Source organism: Gallus gallus, chromosome 1, assembly GCF_016699485.2.
Source record: "Gallus gallus isolate bGalGal1 chromosome 1, bGalGal1.mat.broiler.GRCg7b, whole genome shotgun sequence".
Taxonomy (NCBI): domain Eukaryota; kingdom Metazoa; phylum Chordata; class Aves; order Galliformes; family Phasianidae; genus Gallus; species Gallus gallus.
The window spans coordinates 58,716,529-58,743,203 of record NC_052532.1 but is presented as its reverse complement, the minus strand read 5'-3'; the positions used below and the strand labels follow the sequence as shown (position 1 = coordinate 58,743,203).

The 26,675-nt window shown below is 35.9% G+C and overlaps 1 protein-coding gene across 2 annotated transcripts in view; it reads right to left on the bottom strand.

The window, feature by feature from the left end:
• Positions 1 to 13,219: 13,219 nt before the first annotated feature.
• Positions 13,220 to 26,675, bottom strand: part of SYT10 (synaptotagmin 10) — a 44,728-nt gene continuing 31,272 nt past the window's right edge. The window contains exon 7 of one of the 2 annotated variants that reach the window (XM_004937879.5): positions 13,220 to 25,977. In XM_004937879.5, coding sequence (XP_004937936.1) covers positions 25,906 to 25,977 — 72 coding nt within the window. In that variant the 3' untranslated portion in view covers positions 13,220 to 25,905. The remainder of the gene's footprint in view (positions 25,978 to 26,675) is intronic. The other variant, XM_416361.8, reaches the window with a different exon arrangement.

Below are 26,675 nucleotides of genomic sequence, written 5' to 3'. Positions count from 1 at the left end.
TCTTCGACACACCTGGCAACCATCCCACAAGTGTTATTACTGACTCAGTGATGCAGTGCCTGGCATTTTCTGTGACATGCTACTTAATGTAAACAGAAAACTTCAAATCTACATAGATCAGACTTCTGCACAACTTTAAAAAAATATTGATTTATTTTTCCCTACCTCTTCCCTTGGATTATAGTGAAAACTCTCGTATGGTGTGAACAACTAAAGCCTATTCTTTTTCTTCTATATCTGACAATCATCTATTTGAAAATACACAATGGGAAACTTCCATGGATGACACTGTAACAAACAAAAGTGTCAAATGTGAAAATCCTCTAATGAGTCATACCTCCAGTGTTGAATTCATGAGGCTCATGCTTTGCATTTTTTTAGCATAACCTAACAATAGCAGAAGTAAGAATAATAATTCTCTCTTGTTCTGACTGACATGTGTTAATTTCCAACACAGAATGCATCAGTAAAACCACACTGGTATATCTTTTCTGTCCCTCCTTCATTTTGGCCTTTGGTAATTATTTTCCCCCTATTAATCTAGAATTTTGTTTTTGGAATTCAGCAGCACCAGAGTGACTTGCTATAAACCCAAAACCTAATTGTTACAAGCAAGTAAGAAACATGCCCTGTATCCTTTTTAAGGTTGGTATCATTATTAGATCTGTTATCTTCTTCAATGAAATAAAACTTTTTAGGTGAAATTGGAAAAGTTTAAAATGCGAGGCTTGTGCGTTGGGTACAGACTTCATATACCTAGCTTTGCTATGATGCTGCACATCATAGCTGTATTAAATGGCATGACGTGCCACTGACTTGAATGGATAAGCTGATTGAAACACCCCTCATTGTATGGTGTGGCAACTGTGCATGACCATCTGGTATGTGGTTTGTCTTTCACATTGCTGTCATCACTGTTGGAATGCATCACCCACCACCTTGCTGTGCTCACATCCACTGTTTGTTCTCCATAAAAGCTCAGAAAGTATCATTGAATGTCAATGGCATATTTTTTTCTGCACAAAGGAATTAAATTGCGGACTTTTGCCTCGTGTATTTCCATGTCAGATGCCATTTTGTCAGAATGCCCCTCTATTGCTACTTGCTGCACAGCAGCAAAAAGTAACAGAATATTGGTGTGAATGTTCAACTTCTATTGCCATGTTGCCAACATTCACCTCTGACATCATGGGCCAACATCTTAAAGTAGGGGGTATTGCCTTTTGGAGCATCCCATGTACTTCAGTGTAAGGAATGGGAAACACTAAAAAAGGTTCACTGAAAAGCACCTATTGAACTGCAATATGCCATTGGAATTATATAAATAAATAAGTAAATTTTGAAACCATGTGGTTGATGTATTTTATTTTGGATTGCTGTGAGAAATTTGTCCAGGTTCTTGCACAGTGAACACTAGTTTACAGGTACAAATTAGCTTTTAATAGGAAACACTAGGATACAGATTTGTTTTTAATAGGAAAAGCTGCAGTTTCTATTTTATGTGTTCTTTCAGCCATGCTAATAGTCTTTCAATTTTCTTTTTCAGTGAGCTATATGAAGGATAGTGCTTTTTTCTAAATTTCTGTAAAATACATGAGTCTCCATTTCCTTAAAAAAATGTTCCTACAAGAAGAAAAAAAATACAAACAGAATATGAGCTTTGAAGGCCTCAAATCATAGGCAAAGAAAAAGTTGCCAACACAGAAAACAACCACCTCATTGACATGTCTTGGACTATTCTCTCTCCTAGAATCTCCACACCTCCTTTAAAAAAATAACAAGACATTTAAGGTGCTGTCATGACTTCTAAACAGTAGGTTTGGTTATGGTGGGTCTGCCTGAAAGGAAAGGACCATTTTTCAGAGGTTACTGAGGAAAAATTACAGTGTTGTTCACCTCCTGCAGTCAGCTGAGATAGAAGTACCTGCGTGCCTTCTGGACTCAGTTCTGTCTGCTGATTGGTAAGTTTAAATGCATAGTGGTAAGACATAGTCTTCTCTCCAGTTCCTGGTTCTTTCTTACATTACTGTTATTCCAGGCATTTTTTCAGGCATGACGGGACTGTTTATAGACAGTAATAATGATACACGATTTTTATATTTCTATTTCAAGATTTAGTTCAAATTAAGACCAAGGATCTAACTTCAGGTTATATTTTTTCATGTTAAGATTTCAAGGCTGGGATCTCTGTTTTGGTGTCACAGACTAGAATGTTTTCATTATCAGAAAATGACTATGCAAAAACTAGAGAATGCTGTTGAGCTGTTTTGAGAAGAAATTTTAAGAAATTATAGGTATTAGTTGCACCACTAGTATGTGAAGCATTAGAGCACAAAAGAGCAACAGTCCTCAAAATACAGGTTTAATTTCTGACTGACTGTTGTCATACTATTGAATTACAGTAAATTATTTTCTAATATTTTTAAAATTTTATCAGGATGTTCAGAAAATCTTTGAAGAGTTTGAAAACTGATACTCTTTCAAACTTCAAAAAAATATGGTACGTACAGTAAACTCTCAAAAAGTACAGCACTGATAATGGCAACACCGATCAAAACCCTTTTTGATATTTGAATGCTTTACACTGAATGTTTGAATTTCACAGTGTGCCTCACAGAGGTAATGAGAAACAACTGAGAATATTCAGTGTACCTGTCTAGATAATACTCTTAAGAAATAAAGTCCAATGCTCCTTGCTGCCTCAATGTAGAATTAGAATCAAATGAAGAAAATGATATCATCTAAAATGTTTTTTTCTTGTGGCTGAAGGGCTTTCTTGGCCTTTGTGTGTGTCAACAAAATAGAGGAGGTGTAATGTCTATGATTGCATTATAACTGATGGAACAATCTCAGCACCCAGCATACTCCAGATATTCGGCATCTCATGTTCCTACTTACTGATGCTCAGTTTGAATTTAGGTAGATTACAGGTTCCATCTGTCTTTCTACCCTCACCAATGAGCTTTTTTAGCAGGAAGCAATGGCAGACTGTCTTATCCACCTGGAGATGGTCAGCAGCACACAAAGAGGTTAGATAGAGACTGCTGGGCAAGACAAAGTGTAAAAATATCCATACTGGGTATTTTGCACGTGGAATATGTTTTTAAGTGGACCAGGACTGCTCCTGTGGATAAATAAACTGGGTGAAGAATTTGGCCTTGGTCTTGATCATTTTGAAGAGAGAGATATAGAAGTATGCAGGAACTCAGCTTAATAATAGGCAGAATTCTGAAGACTTCATATTTTTACGTGGAGGAGCAAAGGAGGTGCAGAGGAGAGTAAAGGCTTTTTTCTAAAGATGAAATAGAGTTTATCTTAAACTAAAATTAATTTTAAAATGGCAAAAGTACAATGTATACAAAGTAAAATTACACTGAGTGTCAAAAATTAGAAAGTATCAAAAATTAGAAGAGGTAGATAGGAAGGTTATATTCATTACATCTATAAAAACAGCATTCTTTTATATGATTATACACTGTCAGTATTCAGCATCTTCCCTTGGCCTTCCATGATCCATCTACTCGATCTAGCCTCTGTAACGTTTCTTGATGATCTTTGAACTGTCTTTCAATTTACCTCCATCCCCACCTTCCTGCAAATAGGTCTTAGGTACCGTGGAAGGCCTTTACACAATTTTTATGTAGGCAGATCATACATTTCTTTCAGTGTAAAAATGCCCTTTTGTGTCAGTGACTTTTCTATGGCTCAATCGAATGGCCACAATAACAGTTTTCATAGAAGTTTGACTTGGCTTTTTGACATTTTTTCCTTTTCCTGAAGACATATGTTATGCATATTTATAAATGTGTTCAGAATATCACAGGTGATTTTGTAAGCTGTAAATTTTCTTTCTTCTCCTTTTTTTTTTTTTTTTTTTTGGCTACTTAACAATTGCAAGCATACTGCACAAAGACAGACTAGGGCATGGAAGATAAGGAAGCAAAAGATGTTTGCTGTGATCCAGATGACAGTATTGCAATTAAACTGCCAGGAAAAAAAATACATGCTTTAGTTGTCTAAAGACTGGTTTCAAGCTGAGCACATTTTGTACTGCACATTCAAGGAAGTAATTAGCATATCAGGCATTGTAATAGCTTAGGTGATGGGCAACAAGATATTAATCATTGCAAATAGCTGCAATACGGAACTAAAGTACTTTACATGGCTGGTTGTTTGACACCATTTATCTGAAAAGAAATAACATATAAATGCATCTAAATAAATTAGAATGCAAAATTACATTTCCCTGTTCCTTTGAAAATAGAATTAACTTTATTGGAATAATTTTGCATGCTTGCTTCACATTGTCTTTCTTTTTTTCTGCAGTTTAGTGCATCCTCTCTAGAAACAGCAGAGATAGAGATTTCTGTAGTTGAGTCTATGGTTTGCAGTGATGGTACAGACAAATCTAGTGAGATCTCACACTGTTTTGCTTGTATAAGATCTCTTGTTCCTCAGGTGAGTTAAGAAACAATCCCTCTGAAATAGTTACTCAAAAAAATACAGGGATAATCCAAGACCTAGTGCTGTATAATGGCAAGACAATTTGAAAGAAATTCCTCTTAGGTCCCAAATATTGGGCAGCCAAGAGGCAAGTCGGCCTCTGTACTTCTACTGGACAACCTGCAAACAAGGGCAGTCACATTATGTTCACCTGATAGAAACAAGCAACACTAAAAAAAAAAAAAAAAAAAAAAAAAAAAAGGAAGAAAAAAACACAAAGAGCATTCTTTAAACTTTCAGAAGGAAATTCTTGCCTGGGGTCCAGTCTGCCTTCCAAGTACTGCTTTCCATAAAATTTCCACTGCGGGTAATTACATGAATCTTCAGAAAGACTGAATGTACTTTTGTATGAAGGATAGCACACCCTTGTCCAGTGTAATTTGAATGGCAGATCTGACACTGAACTAATTAAATGTCAGCCCAGATGCAACAGCAAGTTCAGAACTAAATTATCCATGAACATTTTCACTAGATGTCTCTCTGTAAAAGTAAGGGAACAACTGGATAACAGATCCTTGTGCAGTAGGAATATAAAAAAAAGCTTATTGCTAAAATAGCTCTATTGATTTAGAGGACTTGACATTGGCTCATGACTGTAAAACATGTGCGTCACCTTTTATAGGATTTTAAATCTTAGGTAGAACTGGCCATAAACTAAGTGACAGAAAAGACCTATCAAACAACTCTACATAGAAGAAAGCAGAATTCTTTTTTCCAGCTACAAAGAAGCCCATCTGATTTCAGACACAGAATTAAATGTCAATTGTGATTATCAAGGAAGTTATAAAAAAAATTAATTGTAGATAATGGCTGAAATAACATATTGATTGCACCTATTATAAATTACATGGAAAAACTATGTGTGTCTGGGGGCATGAAGGAAGAATTTAAAGGGGATACACTTATTTTTCCTAAGTCTCTCACTTCAAATCACTTCAGCTGTTTGTCAGAAGGCTCATTTTCATTTTGTTGACCAAATCAGACTACATCAAAGTGACCTTCAGTAGTCTTAGATATAATGTTCTTGTGCTAGCCATCCATTGGGAATCTCTCTGTGTCATCAAGTAGGACTTACTTTGGCATACATGGTAGTATCTTTTATGGAGAAACACAGAAGTGAAGACTTGCAGATGGAATTACATTTTCTGTGTAAGTAGGAACCACAGGGGAAATGTAATCCTCTTCGGGGGAAAAATTATCTTCAGAAAGGATTTTATTCTTTTTTATTTCTCAGGAACTTCTGCCGCATATATATGTATATATTATAACAAATATATATATATATAATATATATGTATGTATATATGTATACATATGTATACAATATATATATAGTATATATATACACATAATATGTATATATATAATGTGTATGTATATATGTATATATGTATACTATATATATGTATTGTATATATGTATGTGTATATGTATGTATTGTATATATGTATATATATATATTGTATACATATGTATACATATATACATACACATTATATATATACATATTATGTGTATATATATATATATTTGGCTCTGTGCTACAGTCTGTATTTTATAAATTGGTGGTAGGAGTAGAGCATGTTTCCAGATTCTAACTGCTGCAAATGTTCTCACTGTTCAAGAAAGAAGTCATCCTTTATCTGGAATACACTTATGCTCCTATTCCCAGCCCAGGTAGCTAATGTGATCTGATTTCACTATCAACATGCTCAAAACTTTTGAAAACCCTTTACAGTGTATACAATAGACAGTTTTGAATGCCAGTATAGCCATGTTTCTCAGAAACAGGAACTGAACAAAGTTAGCTTGGCCTTACTCATCACAGAGGGCAGCAAGACTGTTTGGAAAGAGGCCTATGCACTGTTACAACTCCTCCTTCAAATTTTTTGCAAAGAGCAAGATCAGTCCTCTCCTGGGGGAAAATGCACTTTTGTATGTAAAGAGACTTTTTCACATATATCTTATTTGTTTCTCTGGAAGACATAGTTACCTGAATGAAAATTCTTGCAATTTGAATGTATGGTCTAAAATCAAAAGGGAAAACAACGACATTACTTTACTAAAAGAAAATAATACAAAGTGACAGTAAACACTCAAAATGATTTGTGTAACTTCTGTCACCAAGCAGTGCCACAGAAGATGGATGATAAAACTCATTGAGTTCTTCTGTTTCCTAGGTAAACAGCTGAAGGAAATGTGTTTGTCTTCCTCTGTTCTTGCCCTAGGGTATTTTGATTAATATTGACATCATCAAGACCTATGCTAGTGGACCGGAAGAATAACATATTCTAGTGACTAATCTAATAGTGACAGCAGCAGATAGCCTGAATTCAACATAGAGGAATATTTTTAGTGGATTTATCCTGAGCCCAAAACTGAAGGCAGCACTTGACAAGAGTCATCACTCACCATAAAATCAGCTGCGTAACTCTGAAAACTTTTGAACAGATGTAACAATATATCCTTACTTTAGCATCTCACCATAAGTTTTAAAGATAGCTCAATTTTTAAATTCAACTTCTTTGGGCAAACTCATTCTTCAGAAATAGCTTTCTATCTGTCATATTAAATAAACAAGATTGTATTAATAAAAGCAAACAGCAGCTTTGGTACACCTACAGAATCAAAATTGCATGACTTTCACTTGAACTGAGTATACTAAATTTCTTTGCTCTCCCTTTCCCCTTTTTTTGGGCAACTCCTCATGCTTCTAGTTGTAGTGGAAGAGTTGTTTTGCATCAACAGGTACTGATGGGCAAAGAAGACATTCCCCTGCAGCTGAAAATTACGTTGGCAGGAAACAGCATGTTTCTCGTCTGTGCTGAAGGGGCTCTGCTTTAGCATGGGTTACAGGACACGATCTTGCTTATGCAGTGGAGAAAGATAGAATCCCATTGTATCTTCTACACCTTCTGTGCATTATAGCTGCAATTGTTCAGAGGTTTGTGTCATATTCTTCCTTTTCATACAGGTAGGAAGGCAGAGAACATAAGAGAAGGACCAAGTTTTAGCTCTTTTCAAAGTATCATTTCAAATTGAAATGATCTGCATTGAGGAAAGAATAATTTGTTAGGAGGAAAGCCATGACACATGCTTTCTATCCTGAATCAAAAAGAGAAGAGCCACAAATTCAGTGAAATGTCACAGATTAGATTTACTTCCCCAGGCTGATCCTGGATTTTGTAAACCTCGCTCATGGGAAGAAAGGTGAGGCTCAGTCTGGTCAACTAAATATCAGTGTTGAGGGGTGAAGGAACAGAGCTCATTAAATGATGCAGAGGAAAGGTTTTGGGGTGAATAAGTGGCATGACTGAAAGGAAACAATACAGTACTTCCTTTCAGTGTAATCTCACAGTTTGCTGTGTTGGGGTCTCAAGCTGAAACAGAAGTTTATGTTCATTGGTAAATAGGAAAAAATCTAGAAGTAAGCTTCCCACCAACATGCATTGTTCCTGAATTGGGAGAAAAAAATGATAAAGGCTTTAATAGAATTTTACAATCTGCTTTCACAGTCACTCTTACAGCATGCATTTTTAAAACACTGCTTTGAGCATCTCTATTAGATTTCTGAAAGTCATGCTTGATGTCATTTCACTTGAGCATGCAGCCTGTATTTGTCTGCATAACACAGCTCAGATATCCAAATTCAATTAGAACTCAATGTAAATATTTCAATCCAGTTATTACTACCAAAGAAAAAAAAGTTATTACTACACGGATAAATATTTCCAGACAACAATGTCATTCAGTATTACACATAATTCATTGCACTTGGAAGACAGTCACAGTTTATAGAAGCTCGTGAGTTCTTCATGCAATAAAATGGATATCAAAATTAGTTTGTATTACCACACTGTAGGCAAGTTATTATAATCAGCTGGCTAAGACCCCATGTGGCCACATGGATGGGTAATGTCAGGCAGATGTCATTCTCTCATTTTAGAGAATTAGAAAACAAACTCTTCTTCTATTCAGATAAATAGCTCTATCTGCTTGACTGACATTTGCCATTCTGATGCAGATATTTATGTAGTCACTTTAAAATCTGGCCAAGGGACCTAAGGGGAGCCAGCTGAGAGCAACCAAGTATTTTGTAATCTGACAATACATTTTGTTTACTTTCTCTTATCTATCCTAGATTTCTTCCTTCTGTCTCACTCAGTGACTGCCTCTGTGAAACCTCCTGAACAGTGTTTAAATCTCTGGTTATGCTTTTTTCATTAAAGAGCATTTTTGCCATACACAAAGCATGTGAATCTGTCTCTTCTGCCAACCAAAATGTTTGAGACACAGTGAGGATCATCCCTCTTGTTATTCCAGTGCATGATCATTTTCAATACATAAGCGATTCTATGAAGCTGGGGAAGAAAAGAATGTTTTTTTCTAATGCATGTCACTGTTGTGTGGTGGTGTGATAGGTCCACCTCCCAAACCTTAGTGAATAAATTCTATCAGGTTTTGGGAATAGAGACCTGATCTCTCAGCAGAAAAACATTTCCCAAGACAAATACATTTATCATTTACCCAGCAGCCACAATTCCAAATCAAAGTCTCACCACTACTTCTGCTTGTGAGACACCTCCACTTCTACATGTAGGCATGGGCAAAACTATCAAGCTGCCAATTTCCTGCTGCTAGTGTGCTACGTGGAGGTGATGCCCTTCAGCCAGGTGTTTTCCGTGTATACCTCACTGGTTAGAAGACCTGACATAATTAGCAAAAATCCTGACATATTTAAGTCAAAAACACAGTCTACAAAGGAAAATCAGTGAATAGTTTGATGTTGTCTCTCTGGATAGATTCTCAGGTCAGAAGACTGGCAGCTATGCTGGTCAGGGCTCTAGCATTAAGGATATTTGGGCACAGATAATTTTCTGTTTGGCTGTAATTTTTTAATGATGAATATTACAGGAGACAACAATGTCAGTCAAAATTACTCATAATTCACTGCACTTGGAAGACAATCATTTTATATGGGCTTTATATGAGGTGGTGGATGACTAGATAAGATGATTAACTTGCTTAATTCAAATTGTCCTGGTAGGAAAGAGATTTTAACAGGATATTTCATGAATTTCAATAGAGTAATATCTGAAAGTGATGTTTGTCTCTTTGTTTTAACAAGCTACCTTTAATAAACATATCTTAAAAAACAAGTCTAAAGGGCAGAGAAGCTTATTAGACTATTTCTTTGCAGACTAAATGGACACAGAACTCAGAAATGAAGAGCTCAAATGTCAACAGTTCCCAAATGCAAATTCTAAGTAACATAAAATCTCAGAATAGGGAAGCCATCCTTCTATTTTGCTACTTTTATTTATATTTAAGTACAAAACCATTAGTACATGCCAATATTTTAAGGAAAGGGCTGCTTTTTGTTGGTTGGTTTGTTTGTTTGTTTCGTTTTTGCACTGTTGGCAAAAATTAGTATTTAATGAGTAGCTCAGACAACTTTGCATAAAACACACCAACCCAACCCCAGTATTGCAAAGGCTTTACTAATAGTTTAATTTTATACAACCACACATATGGCATTTGATATGTAAAGTCTCAGGCACTGACTTGATTCTTGGATCTCATTCAGTGCTTCGTAATAGCCAAGCTTGCAAAAAACGTTCTTCAGACACTCCTTTTTATTTATTTATTTGAAAGTGTGTCAGTTGGTGGAGCCAACAAATTCTTGTGCTTCACACCTATTCCTTTGATTTGCTACAGAAAGGTAACTTGGGACACATGAAAATTAGCCTTTAAAAGACTTTTTTTTTTTTTTTTGCCTTCCCAACACAGCCACAAGTCAGAATGGAGCAAAGTGTTTTTCTTCACTATTTTCCTCCAGGAACAGTGTCATAGTGAAAATAATTTACCTTGAAAAGCTATGACAAAAAATTAAAATTGGAAACTAGCTGGTCAACTTACATAGAAATGCAGAACTCCTTGGGATGTATGACACTGACATAAAGAGAACTCTTGTTTTTGAGAGGCATGTGGTGTGAAGTCTGAAGACACAATAGATAAAAAAAGCACCCAAATGGGAGTGAATGTGCTCACCAATTCAGCAGCAGAGCTTAGGCTGTGATTGCTACATTTTACAGTTCCAAAGGGGAGAGTAAGTGGGCAATTTAAGCATAGTGGGCATGCTAGGCAAAATCAGTGCATGTGCAAATCAGAGTATTTGTGCTTCTCCCAAAATACTGCCTTCAGAATCTGACAAGTGATAAATATTTCTGCCTTTGTAGTGCCAGAGACTTAAAGCTTTTAAAACAATTTATTTTATTTGAATATAAGCAGCACTGTGATCAACTGAGCTGCATACAAGCAGCGCAGAGAATGGAGCTCATGCAGGAACTTTTGTTCCAAAAACATACACATTTGTCATTTGACTTAAACAACAGACTCTGTTGTCTACAACAGTAGCAACAGGAGGGCTTTTTTTCAATTTCCAGAATGACATAGTATGTAATATTGTAAGAAAACAGTATGTCTGTTTTTTTTTTATCTGAACTAATGTGCTTTAGCAGGGTAAGTGGGCACTATACACACACATACAAAGGCTGCTCTGAAAGTAATGCCTCCTCTTTTACGATGCTGGCCCATGACACCAGAGGCAACTGTTGGTGGTCTGCTGTAGAGGTTGAACCCTCCTGACAGTAATCCATTACATTTTGTTGCTGTGTGACTGTTGGCAGCAGGACTCTCTGGCACAATGGTGACTGACATGAAAGGGTGGGTGAAGCAAAGGTTTCTGTGTCTGTTTTTCAGTGGCTTACAGAAGTGGAACAGCGTGAACATTCACAAGAGCCATTTCTCTCTCCTTAAGTCAGTAGGATGTAATCGCTTCAGCGTTTTTCTGAGGGAAGCTGGAAAAGGAGTCAACAGCCACCAAAAGTTGTGAGAGTTTTCTCCAATCCTTGGTGTTTGAAAATGCATGAATGCATGGAAAATTGAGTGAAGCAGAACTGGTAAAGGCTGAACATCTCAAGGGCTTATGTGCCATCCCATCCTCCACTTCTACTGACAAATCTGCTCCTGATTTCTTCTCTGGTTCTTCCTCTGTTTTAAGCTGCAAGTTCTCTAGCACCTCTGTGGGCTAGTAAATCTGGTTATTGTAAGGAATGCAGAAACATTCCGGAGTGATTTCAGTACAGGGATTAGGAATTTAAGAGGAAACTATATTGCACAGGTTGCAATGAAATGTTACAGAAGGTGACATTGCTTCTAAATGAATTGCACCTGACTTTTCCAAAATAAACTATGCTAGTCAGAATATCAGAACGTATCTCTCTAATGAAAATGAGTACTTTATACATGAAAGAGGGAATATTAAGATTAAAGGTAGTAGCAAAACAGAATGACATTACTGCTGCTAGATAACAGCAAACGGTTCTTCAAGGAAAACTGAATCTTTCAATCACAGATGCAAACCAAGCCCCTGAATTGAAGCTGAGAACTCAATTGCATTTTAGTATCATAAGCAGATATATCTGAATAAGGATGGATTAATGTTCTGCCAGCAGATATCAGAAACAGAATTGGAACCTCAATACTACATATCTAATTTCACTTTAACAGAATTACAAAAGCATGCCAAAGGGCAATTGCTTATATGTTGAACTTGGATACTATTTCTCTTCAGCCTATATTCTCCATTGTTGCAGAAATAACATTATGGAGATTTTTTTTCCCCTGGATTTTATCAGATGGTATTTAGCAACAAGTAAAACAGAAAAACAAAACAAAACAAAACAAACAAAAATCTCACTCAACTAAACCTCAATAATTGCAATTTAGATTTCCTTTTTACAAAGTACTTCAATGTTAAAAAGCAACAGAATATCTGACAGACTTGAACCTGTCAACCCTGGATCATCATTGCTACACAATATTAACACCAGTTCAGTTTAAGCACTAACTAAGCCCTGGCTACATCCGTTTTTGTCCTTTGCATCATAGTAAAGTTATCATCTGTTTGATTTAAAGAATTAGGCAAGTATGTGCAAGGCAGCTGGAAATTTGGCTTGTGTCTCTAAGTGAGATACTTAAATAAACTTAAATACTTTAACAAGTATTTATAAGTATTTATAATCTTAAATTGAGTAATTAACTCACTACTTAAAACATGCTCTAATTACTTTAAAGATTACAGTAAGTAATATCTTAGCAAGATATGGAAGATAATGTGAAAAATGTTACACAAAACATTAGATAATGTATTGGAGCTCTTTGATTTAACTGAACCTACATTCAGACATGTTCTGTCTTCAGTACTGCAGAACTGGTGGCAAAAATGTCCACTTCATGGTATAGAATTTTAAAGTAACTGATTAATTAGTAGAAAGCATTTTGCAATAATACTTTGGCATGAGCAGGTGTTCTCAATATGGAATTGAAATGTTACAAAGGCTGCTCTTCCCTGCCATGGAAATGAAAATGAATTGATTTTCTGGGTCTAGAGTTAATCTTAAGGCATCAAGCCCCTGGACATATATTGCAGGAACACAAGGAATTCTGGCATGGAAGAGAGAAAGAACAAATGAGAAAAGATGGTCTGTACCTCTTTTTACTTATAGCTCCAATTGTAGAGCAGGCAGCAATTTTTTTCCCAGTGTAGTCCATTGTTTTCTTGTAAATTAAAACACAATTAATAATTATAACTCACTGAACTCTATTTACTTCTGAACAGCTTGCCTTTGTACAAAAGACAAAAGAAAAATAATTTTAATCACTTTATTTCTTGTTCAAAATACATATGAAACAATTAGAATAAAATTCTTTCAAATATGTTCTTTTTATTTTCTTTTTTTTTTAATATAAAATTATCACAAACTGTACACTTCATAACATCTTTTGAGGTTTCATTGTTACATAATTTTTTCAGAACTGACAAATAATTTCACACTTTCTAGAGAATACATTGTAAAAATACTGAAATGTGTTACAGTTCTTAAAGTCTAGTGCAAAAAAATAACATTTACTACCAGTAGTACAATTATATGCCATCAAGTTTCACAAGTGGCCATTTAGCGCATACAAAAAGCCAGTAACACAAGTCTGGAAAGTTGTTGTTTTTTTTTTTTTCTTGTCTCTATAATGCAAAAGCCAAGGATATTGACTTGAACAATGGCTAAGTATCAAATCACAGACTTCATTTAAAAAGTCACATCATGAACACTGAATAAAGGGTACTAAAACAGTCAGGTATTTAATATTAGGTCTTGGTCAGCCAACACCACATAGCAAGAAGAGACAAAATCTTAGAAGAACTCTGCAGCTACATAGACTTGGCAACAGTTCTGATCTAATCATAGAGATTATTTTAAAGGTAGGGAGTTCTGTTAGAGTTTGGGCCGGTTGGGGCCTAATCTGGTACCCCACAATGTCACAGCAAAGATGCTTATTCTGATGGGCATTATACTAGGTGCTTCCTTTTCATATTTTAAAATATTTAGCATTTCAATATTGAGTAATACTGAATATTTATGAACATTTCCTATGGCCAGGACTCCAATTTAACTTCCTACCTTTTGAAGCGTACACTCTGGAGAATGCCTTCCCCACAAATAAACATGTACTAGAAGAACATAATGATCTCTGCTGAAGGAAAGATGTGACTAATTTCTGTATTCTACTCCCTCCACTTCAGTTCTCATGAGGAGTCCACTGAAGCCAGTTGGGTTAAACACAAGTGGACTACAAGCTCAGGGGAAGAAAGGAGAGGTTTCTTGGGCTCCCTTTGCAGTGGTTCAAAGGGCACCTGGCTGGCGCACAGAGGAGCCAGCGCTGCAGATCTGCTGTTCAATGTGCTGAGGACTGGGCAGGGCAGGAAAATGAGGAAATACAATTTGTCTTTGCCCTCCCCTGTCCCAACTAGTACAGCTACTCTGGCATGGAGGGTGCAGAGATGTGCTTTTAGCACAGACTAGCCATGAAATTCCCTAATTACTCCATTCCTAGACAGCAAAGAATCTGAGCAGGTGCTCAGATCAGAGTGCATGCCCAAACCAGAGTGACTTCAACTAGCAGCTCACTTTAAAAAGAATTCCAAACAGCTTACTGGAAAAAGGCCCTCATTGTGATCTCCTCCACAAAAGGGAGACAGCACATAAGGCACTTCAGAAGTGCCTCTTCAAATCAGAACACCAGTAGTGGCTACTTTTAGGATAGAGAACTAGTCATATCCTGTCCTCAGTGCATTTATATCTAATGTACCCTACTGAGACCACTCACGGGCATAAAGAAGAATAGGGAAGAATTTAGACTCACACTCTAAAGAAAAAGAAACAAGAAACAATATGAAATATATATCTATACTTTCTACTTTCTTGAGAAATAGTTTTCTGTTTATATAACAAAACTAAATTTTGCTTATTTTTTTTCCATAGAAATATAGAACAAAAATAATTGCTAGACGTGCAACAGGACTGTCTAAATGTTACATATTAAATATTTCTACCTCTAGAAACACTGTCTAAGCTTTAATAATACAATGGTATCATGTGGAAAACTATAAGCCACTATTAAAAAGGAAACATCCAGTAAAAATATATCTGATCTCTGTGCCTGACTACAGAGACTAGACATTTTTTATTTAGGAAATCAGGCAGCTGAGGCTCATATTTCTTACCAGTATTAGTAAAATCAGCATTTGCAATAGTAGTTCATACCCTAGGGATGCACTGAAGACTTTTAGCATAATCTGAATTGTCAGCAAGCCACAAACAGCCATGGTGGATACAGGAGAATTCATTCTACTTGTCCTGAGACTCCTAGCTGAGTTCAGTTCTTTAGTTGCTATCATACATCATCACATGCAACCTGAGGCAAAGGCGTCTGAAATCAACAGCAGCTTTGATGCTTGATTTCAGCTTGATTTCAGTGGGGTACTGGTCAAGTATGTAATGCTGTGCTTCAGAACACAATGACCTAAAGGAATTAAAAAGACCTACAGAAAAATTTTGCTGGACTGGCTTACTGGTCTATTGTCATGGCATTAAAAATAAAGACAATCATTTAAATTAACACAAAAAGCAATTGCTGTATAAAACAGCAAGTGATAGACCTAAAAGAAAGCTTGTTTTGAAAGCATATTACACTTCTTGTGCATTGGAAATAGATTAGTAATGAATAGATTTTGGTAAGCTTTTTTTTTTTTTTTAATTAATGCAAAATGTACAAATGTTAAAATTTGTATTGTTAAAATTGCACCTCAAGAGGCTGATCTGAATCACTTTTTGTGCTATATTATTTCAATAAATATTAAAACTACAGTAGATACTTCTTCTATTTTGTGGGGTTTTTTTTTTTTTGAGATAAGAAAGGGGATAGAGTATTCTATTTTAAAAAGGAAAAAAAATCACACACAGAAAAAAACATTTTTTTTTTCTCAGCATCTTTAAATTTTGCTGCCATGGGTATTTTTGCTAAAAAGGCGTTTTATTTATTTATTTATTTATGCGTCAATATTAGTTTCAGTGCATGAGTAGACTGATACTAAAGTACCACTCTTTGCCCTGCTAGAGATTACATTATGAAGTCTTGTTTCAAGAAAAAGTTTGTACAGCAACAGTCTCATCTATCCAGCCCTCTTTAGGACTCCTAGCCAATTTCATGGGTTGCCCTGTTTCTGGAGGGTCTGCAGAATCAGGTCCAAAATTTTAGAAGCTGATCCTCAGAGCTTCTCTGAAATCTAACTGTGACCTACAGGTTTCTGTCTGCTACTGACAAGTAGCTAAAGTGCAATAGTGCCAGCCTCCCTTTCAGAATAACATGGAATCGAGTGTACAGATTCAGTTGCTGGCTTAGAGAACACCATAGTTTGTAGTTGGTGATCTCGATTCTGCGGCCAAAATTTACCTTGGTAAAAGATAAAGCATGATTTGGTGGGCCCAGAAGTGGAAAGGCTGTATGTTTAAATAAATGTATTAAGTTCTTGTGCTCTAAGGATAATTAAGGTCATTAAACACTTATACCACAGAAAGCTTGAAAAGAATAAATGTAACGTAGTGCAAAGTGCCCTTTCGAGAGTCTAGCAAATTTTGTTTTTTCATTTTCTGTGGTAGCCAAAACTTCACTTACAAAAGGAAGAAAGACACACCCATCTACACATACCCATTTACCAAGAATAATTACAACTGGCAATTTTATGTATTGTTCAGCTATGCAGTTCTCTCCCTCATAACTATTATTATGCAATTAAGTCTCAGAAAACCATGGTGAGGGAGGTAATGGTCATGTATTGATCACTCTGTCTTTCAGCAAGAGGCGACCACTCCCAGGGTGGAGAAATCACAATGTACCCAGTACCGTGTGACAATTTAGGACAAAGGAGTAAGAATTCATTATTCAACTGAACCTGCATGAATAGGAAAAACAGGAGGAGACAGGATTTGTCTGGAATAACTGTGCAAGTATCCTATTCATACATAAAGACCTGTGATATATTAACTGAGAAATCCACCATAAGTACAACTTTGGTTTCGTGAGTCATCAGGAAATAAGCACCTGCAACAGCCCAGTTGCTCTTCCACCATTGTGTCACAATAGTCTAGTCCTGACTCAGAACCAAAGCCAGTACTTTTTGTACCACAGCAGCATTTTCAAGGGTGTTGCCTATTGGTTTTTAATTCAAGTACTGATTGTCTGAAGCTTTGAAAATGCGAAGAGGTGACATTATATAAAATGATTTTTTGCCTATCATAAATTTTCCATTGTATGTAATGTTCCAAGGAACAGGAGGCCATTACAGAGGGGAATGTGTCTGAGCACACCTTGTTGATGTCTCTTTTTTGTCTCATTAATGCTGCAAGGGATGGACCAGATGTGCTATGTGCCACTACCAGTATGCTTTGCACTGTGACTCCTCTAGGATCAGGATCTGTGGGGCGGAGAGCTATTTTTATTTTAAGAACAGACCCAGAGTCTGTAACATGGCTCCCACTACCCCTGTAAGCTCACAGACTTTTGTATAAGAGAAAAACTAGGAGAACTACATCAGAAATCTGTTTTTCTTTTTCCTGTGTTTGCTCCATGTGTATTTTTGCCTATGGAAAATGCTCTCAATTCACCTCCTTTTTGAATTATCCACTTTAATGGCTTTTTTTCTTTTCTTTTTTTTTTTCTTGAAAGTGTTTTACATTCTTAATAGGAATTTTCCCCTCCTCTCTTCTCTCATGTTCGTGACTCAGATACAACCAAAGATTTAACTATTGTCTTGTTCAGTACTTCTCACTTCTGATACAATCATCAATCTCAACCCATAGCATGTTAAACAAACCAGCTCCACCCTGTATTTTTCTCATCCTGGAGACTCTACTTCTATAGGCAGATCTGCTTCATAAAACTGGCTAATTGCTGTTTACCAGCAAACTGAAATTTATCTGCAAAACATCCCAAAATGCAGATTCCTTTTTGGTCATAGTCATGTTAAATGCCTAAAATGCCTGTTACCTTGGCAAGCTTCTGTTAAAACATAACTGATGTTAAGAATTACAAGAGATTACACAAGTAGGAATTCTGCACTTACAGAAGAAGCCTGCTTTATGCTGGGAAGCTCAGCCTTTCCTTTTAATACTAACAGATCTCCAACTATTTGGTCTTACAACCACGCCATTGTTTTACAAAGGAAACCCTCTAGGCACTTTCTAGAGCTTAACTGACTTCATTGGAGGTTTGATATTCATACTCTTTTTTTTCCTTTCTTTTTTTTTCTTTTTTCTTTTTTTTTTTTTTCATTTGTGGGTATATTTGTTTTACTTCAAGGATTTGAATTTCCAAAGCATGAGAAGATCCCAAACCGTTTTTAAAATTAACCTCTCCAAAACATTTCTATGCATGCATTTTGAGGGACAGGAAAATGGTATATACAGGGCAGGTTGCTGTCATGAAAACATGTTGCTGTCATTCTATTGCTATGCTCTGTGTAATGAGTGAGTGGTAAATCTCTCTGGGCGCTCTGAAGATGTCATAAAGTAGCCGTATCCACACACTTTCCTTGATCTCCCTTCGCTATCTGTTCAAGTCAGGCTTCCTGACTTTACCTTTCCAAGGGAGAAGCAGGATTTCACAATTCTCCTTCAATTTTACTGGGCTGCAGGACACTGTCTCTATAGTAACTGTGCTAACCTGGACAGTCTGAATGGATTTGCAGCTTTTCTTTCAGAGAGGTAATGAGTACTCCACTTAATTAAAAATAGAATGTTATTTAAATATTTAAGTACTCAATTTTTAATATTTCAAACAAAGGGATTTGAAAAGAATAGTCTATATGCATATAGAATGTAATCTAGCCAAATTTCTCTGTAAAGTTTAGCAGTATTTTCCATCAGCCTGCTCAGACATAAATCTTGACTGTTCTGAAACAGATCTCTTAATCTTTCCCATGTATTTTTTTTTATTTGTTTGTTTATTTATTCCTCTGTCTGCTTGAACTTCCACCATTTTATGTGAGATGCATTTGCAGACTGAGTAGGGCATCAAATGAATTTCCTAGGCCACCACGGCAGATATTAACTGTTTCAAAATCCCACATTCCTCTAAGACTCACCCCACTGACAAATATTCTCTATCTTTCTCTATTTTTTTTTCCCGAATCCTACCTGATGAACTCACTTATTTTGAAACCAATAGCCAAGCCAACATACTGTATTCATAAATTATTACAGAGAAGCTCCACTTTCATCACAGCAGCTATGGGACTTCCTGCAAACCCAGCTTCAAGAGCACAGTCGTGAATTATGTATCAGAGAGTCTTTACGTCTTCCCTTCCAGATAGTGCTTTGGTGTTCTGATAACCTATTTAACCTGTATTTATATTCGTTAGTTGTATTTTGTCAGTGTTGATACTGAGGGTCATCAACAGTGCTAACATGGGTCACCAACACAGACTTAGCATTACAGAGTACTCAAAGAAATGCTCTCTTAGATTAGTAGGGCACCAAAGCTTGTTGTTACTATCATCAAAGTGAGTTGTCCTCATGATGGTACAGTTTTAATTGATTTTTCATGTTTTGCAAATTTAACACGCTTTGTGATTTTCTGGAAGAATGAATCCCATGTCACAGAAGATTCGTTGTCTATTCTGGAGAGGAAAAATTTTACATAGCAATAGCAGAGGCATTCTCTTTGATTCAGTAAAGAGGTTTCCCAGCAACAGTAACATTGTAGAGGTGCTATCAGATAAAATATAAAATCACAGACCTGAGCACTTGCTATCATCAAGCATCCCCTTGCACTTAGCACAAGACTGAAGGTGCTAGTTCCATTTTCCTGGTCAGATTCACCAGTGATATTTAAATGCCACATGCAGCTTCATCCTTTCTTAGGGTTTCAGCTCCTAGATTGCCAGTTTCCAGCCAGGACCGTGGAAAAGTGGAACTGTGTTTGAGATATTTATTCATCTGGACTAGTAAACAAAAGGCAGTCTTGAAGTTAAGGTATTGTAGTGCTCTGGACATTACAAATGGCTGTGATAAGCCTCTCATTTAATTCCTAACCTTAGTTCTAGCTCTTCTTCATGCACCTCCCTTTTTCTACTTGCTTAACTGTACATAAAGAAAGGATAGGTATATGAATACTGGAATAATTATCAGTTTCCAAGGGAAGATTTTCATTTTGGAGAGTTTGCAGTTGCACTGAACAACTGCGTGTCTGCTGCCACATTTTCCTTTGTCTTTCTCAGTTCTGCAGGCTGCTCTCTGGCACAATCTGTTTTTTGACACCAGATAGCTCAGTTTAGACTGACAAGCCTCAGAAGCCATGTGAAAGTGAATTCTGAGCAAAGGCTTAAACTGAGTCTCAGCTGTGGTGTGAATGATAGAGAACATTTTCCATCAAAACTTGCATTAACATTCTTGTCACACATACTGTATTTTATCTGCATTTTGGATGGTCTGACAGATATTATATGAGCTTTGTCTGAAAGTTACCTCACTGTCTAATTAACACTTAGGTCATATTTTAAAACCTACCGATATTTCAAGCATATTCATTTGTAGAAATAAAGTCATATGAACTTCTCAGATCAAGGAATTGTGTCAGTACAGTTGTGTCCAGTATATATTATGAATAGAAATCCATGCTTGATTAGGTGTGGGTGTTCTGTTTTGATAGAAGTGCTGAATGGTACCAATTTCACATTTTTGCAAGTGCAAATGCTTGTATGTGCAAATTAAGCTTTTGTGTTCTCCAATAAAAGCTTTTCAAATTTTGCAGGCACGTTTATGGATCTCTTAAAAATTTTGAATTCTCAGCAGGAGAATTCTGTTACCGAGATTTAAAATATTTACCTTTATTTAAAACTTTTACATGCTTAAAATATAGTCAAATGGTTTCAGAAGTCAGTGTGCAAATCTTGTGAGGCCACTAATCAAATTAACATGACAGCGTGCTAAAAAATAAGCACGTATAAAAGTTTATTGAATATAATCAGTTAATTGATTAAAAAGACATAGCAAAATAATCTGAGAATTAAAGCATCATGCATAATCTGTGCAACATCGTGTTAAAAACCTTCAAAATGATTAAGTAGAAGCCGATAAAAAAACCCTGAAAATTAGGTGAAATTGATGGATTGATTATGTGTTTTTTGGAAAATTAGTTCTCGCACTATTGCTCAAAAAATGCATCAATAGAAAGAAGATCAGAAACAATTGTTTTTTCTCTTTGAAAAAAATAACCTAATGAAAACACTTTGTGCTTGCTCAAAATAATGAATAAGGTTGTGATTCTCTAAGGAAAAAGTTTTGTTGCTTAAAAATAGTAAGAGAAAACATTTCCGTATACTGAAAAAGAAATGTTCCAGGGGAAGTTTCATCCTGATATACTAAGTTTTGTTTTATCTTACTGGTCCTGGCCACTTTCTTTGTACATATCCCCGAGACATGTATATTGCCCTCAATGATTCCTAGAAGCCAAAACCAGCCAGTGTTACTGATTCCATAACCTCTGGTAATCATAAAGGAGGAAAAAGTTCTTTGACAGCTCTTCATAGAATGAAAATGAGAAATGTAGTGATCCTACATCTTTTGGTCAGGACCGCACAGGTTTCATATTACTGCATTTTAAGGCCAGGAGTCATCTTTAGGCAATGCAGACAAAATTAAAGGTCAAGAATATACTGCTTGAACATATAGCAGCCATACTATACTGAAGCCCAAGATAGAAAGAAAGATAATGGGAAAATAGTTGGTCACTTGCTAAGAAGGTGATGGCAAAAGTCTTATCACCAGATGGATACTATACATCCAACCAAAGTTGAGAATGTGGAGCGCAGTCTATCCTACGCTACTGTCTGCAGTGCCAGTGGAACTCTAAATCTACCTGTGTTGTAGGGTCCTAGTTAACATTTTGCATAGACCTAATAATAATTTTATGGTTGCTCAGAGCAAATCTAATGGTCCCTGAAAACTTATTTAATATGAGGAAGGGAAGCAATTGTTTGAAAATAGTATTTACCCAAAAGACTAGAATGACTCATTAGATACATTTGTATGTGGGCTTTTTTTCACTTTACAGTGCATTATTGAAAATAAATATAAACTTTAACAGCTCTCCTGAAACCACTTAATCCATCATATACTTTCTCTGTACAGTTCTGTGGTTTACTGTTGTGAAAGTACAAAAAAAGCTCTGCAGTGCAAAATACAATTCTTATCAACTACAGTTATTGTTTCCAGTAAAACATTTCAATAAAAATATCTCAGGCTTTTGAGTTAGCCTCAGGATTATGAGTTTTTCAAACCCTTTAAAATTACTACTATATATTTTACACCAACCATTTGCCAAATTTGATTTCTCTCAAATCAGACCAATGTTTGTGATGTAGCAGAAATGTGAAGAAGTAAAAAATGCATATTCAGTGCAGGAGTAGGAAGTTTACAACAGTTTTGCAAATTAAACCCTTTTATATCTCTTAATAAGGAGTTAGATAAAGCAATATATTAATTGACTAACTGCACTAAGCTTCAGAGGATACTTCTATGAGTGCACTCACAGAGTAACTTGTGCACTGGGCTCTAAAGCCAATGGGCTGGTTGTGCTAAATATATACTCTACCTTGAGATAACTAAGAAAGCAGAAAAAAAAAAAGTATTTTGCATTATTTATATTTATCACTGATGAGCAACTAATTAATCAGGGGATCATTTTTGAAATTAGATATTTTCATAATTTTGCAGCCTGATTTTTCATATGCAGATTTTTCATAGACACAGAGCATCCATAAATCAACTTTAGACACAGTAGTCAGACAGTATTGTTATTAACCATTCAGAAAACGAAACAATAGCACAACAACAACAACAAACAATAAAAAACTCTCTGCACCTCCCTCCCTGAAAAAAAACCACGCACCCAAAAGCAAACAAACAAACAAAAAAACAACAGGGAAAAAATTGAGCAATTATTCCTTTGGTGTTCAACAACAATTTAAATTTAAGGAAATGGAAATTGAAATATCTTACTGCTTATGATGAAACATACAGGATACCCATAGAGAACAACGAAATAGTTAAAAAGATGTTGCTCATCGCTGAACATTTATGCTACATTTCATTGAGAAATTGTTAGCTTTTTGGATATTAGGTGCAAGAAAGTGCAAAGAATATTTAGTCAACTATTACAGTACCACATTACAAAAAGTATTTTCTAGACCACAAAGGCCACAGCTGATATAATTTGTATTAAGATAAATGTATACACAAAATAGTTTTTCAATCTCCATTTAAATATCTATGTATCTATGTCAGCATCGCAGAACCACTGGGAAAATGATCTAGGCCACAAATCTCATATTTTAAATATTAGACTTCTAGAGAGAGTAGAGAAAATTCTGCAAGATAGCTCTGCATTTATGGTGATGAAAGTACAACCTTGAACAGGAAGGATCAGTATTTAGCATTACCAGCCCTCTCTGGGAAATGCATTTCTGTCTGGAGGCCATGGAAAGCAACTGTGAACAGATGTGAAAAAACTTCAGTTGGAGCCATTATTGTTACTGTTTTTAATAATAAATAAAGAATACCTGAAAGCTCTATTTGTCTTGCTCTCTTCATGTGTATGAAATCATCTTGAATTACTCCTTTTTCCTGCCTTAAAAAAAAGCCTGGAATGCTAAGGACAGCCTTCTCAGCATCTCCAGAGCAGTCAAAATGTTTCAAGGCATAACTGACTGTTGTAGGGATCAGTTAAAGAAATGGAGGTGGCCGGATCTTTATTAATTCATTCTGCATCAATCAGGCCAAACTAACCAACGCCAAGTGATTCTCTGCAAGTCAATCCAAAGATCCTTTTCCCTTCATAATCAGTTTGATTTCCACAAATTTTTCCATTCTCATAAAACAATCTTCCATTTTTGTCATGTATGACAGTTCCGTAAAAATGCTGTTTTGGAAAAATACAGTCCTCACATGTATCTCTAAAACTTACAAAGACACAAAAAGAATCACGGCTCCAACATTTTTCTAGTTGCAGTTCAGCTTTCAAAATCTAAGGTCCAACCATTCAGTCTTTTCTATGCTCTTCTTAATAAACAAACAAACAAACAAACAAACAAACAAACAAACAGTCTGACTGAGGTTTGAATGTTAAAAAAAGTTAAATCTACAAAATAATATTCAGTTCCCTTCCAGTTTTTAAATCAGCTCACTTCAGCAGATGATTTGTTGTAGTTTCTCTCAGTGTGTATTCCAATAAACAAATTTTCTTGTTTATAAAATTGTTACATTTCAATTTCTTTTTCCATATATTGATACAAAGCACATCTCAAATTCATTTTAGACATCTGCTTTGAAGTATCAAGTGAGGGACCAGAAACACGAGCTACATATTCTGTTAAAAGTACTTCAAACAAATCTAACGATGTCATACTAAATCAAGAAACATAAAGATGCTTTTTTGTAACCACAGCTTTTGTTCATGTTTTTGAATACCTAAAATTCATAAAATAGTTCATGTTATATCAGAGCATATTTACACCTACAGTTTGGCCTGATTGAAGACTAAATATGGGATGCAAGATGCCCACAGCAAATAGGCTCTATTGAAAGTGCTAGATGCATCTTCTTGGGAGACCCTTGCATTTCTGTAGAGCTACAGCAACCTCCAGAAAACTCCTCATAGACACATTGACTGTCCATAATGATACACCCATGCTGTTCGATGTCATGCAGAGCTAGTGGATAACTGAAGTAAAACTGCTACCAAATACAGCTGCTGGCCTCGGTGTACATCGGAGTTACGCCAGACAGTTTAATGGGTTCCTGTAGGTGCAGTAGGCATCCTGATTGCTGGAATATTATAACTGCATAGATCCAGTCATGGGGCCTCTTCCTTAAACGCTGAACCCAGTGAAGCCTGTAGGGTCCTACTCAGCCGATGTGGCTTCAGAGGACTTTTGATCAGTGCTTCCACCCTGTTCAAAGAAAGTACTTCAAACAGTCAAAATATGTCAGTAATTGCTGTTGTTTTCCTTTTCCTTTTCCTTTTCCTTTTCCTTTTCCTTTTCCTTTTCCTTTTCCTTTTCCTTTTCCTTTTCCTTTTCCTTTTCCTTTTCCTTTTCCTTTTCCTTTTCCTTTTCCTTTTCCTTTTCCTTTTCCTTTTCCTTTTTTCCTTCTCTTTTTCTTTTTCTTTTTCTTTTTCTTTTTCTTTTTCTTTTTCTTTTTCTTTTTCTTTTTCTTTTTCTTTTTCTTTTTCTTTTTCTTTTTCTTTTTCTTTTTCTTTTTCTTTTTCTTTTTTTTTTCTTTTTCTTTTTCTTTTTCTTTTTTTTTCTTTTTCTTTTTCCTTTTTCCTTTTCCTTTTCCTTTTCCTTGTTCTTTTTCCTTTTCTTGTTCTTGTTCTTGTACCTTTTTTTCCCCCTCTTCTTTTTCCTGTTTCTTTTTTTCATTCATTCTTCCTTTCTATTTCTTTGTTTCTATTTCTTTCTCTAATTCTCTCTCACCTCCTCCTTTCTTTCTGTTTCATGCAATGTTCAGCTTGAAGTCTTATCTTGAGCAGTCATATAAAATTTAGTGCAATTCAGACGAGATTTACTACAAGAGCCGTATATGACTATTTGCTCTCTCAGAAGAATTAAGCATCAAAATCTGCAGTGGTATTTAATTGCTTTAGGGATTGTTCTTTTCGATTTCAATGTCTATTCAAATATATTGGATATGATACTGGATACATATGCCAGAGAGAAAACAGGTGAGTGAATTTTTATGAGAAAGGATTATATTTGGCTCAAGTCAACTTCATTCATAAGGTAAGAAATTATTATAAACTGTAATATAAGACTTAGAATAGGAAAACATGTATTTTAATACAAAAATATGGATACAGTTCATCTGTGGAAGCCAAACCTGTTTATGTAGATGTGAGCTACATGGGAGCACTGGACGCTGAGCATGATGAATCCACTCTTGTTCCCTAGGGTGTAAGTGGTGGTTTTGGTGATGAACAAGATCCCTGGCTATCAAAACTGGTTGCTCGGCCAGGTAACTGCAAGAAAAACATTAATTTTACAAATGTCATTAATCTGGCCGTGACTCATACTCATTTCAGAGGATGAGGGAATCCCTCAAAGAAGAACCTGAGTCACAACCAGACTCTTTCTGGATCAAAGTCTACATCAGAACTAACAATGGAAAGAAATTTCCAAGAGACCTAAAAATTCCTCTGACTCTTTCACAGGAGTTGGTTTATTTTACCACCCAGAGCACGTACCTCCTTTGCCAAACCTCTATAATTCAGAGAAAGCCAGGAACATCTCAAAAGAGGCTTCAGTTTTGCATTGACTCAGTTTCCCTATCCTCATATTCTCCAGGTATTCTACCGAAGCCTTCATGTTTTTTTCTATTGCTGGAAATACTGTGCAGCAAAGCAATACACAGTGGGGGAGCCAAATGTCTTGTGCTGCCTCAAATAGCAAATCTTTTTTCTACAGAGAGTAACCTGGGGGAGATCTTGATGGTGCACCCTCTGTATCCTAAAGCAGGGCCTGCTGGTTGTTGAGTCTTCAATATGTATCTTTTCAAACTCAAAGCTGATTAGCATTTTGCATACAGAAAACCAATAAGATATGGCCATACCAGGCTGGGGAGTTGTAGATACAATCATCAGTCCATATGATTAAGCCTCCAATAGAAGTCTACTTGAGTAAATCTTGAGGTAGTTGCTATTTTTCTTTTTTTGCCTCT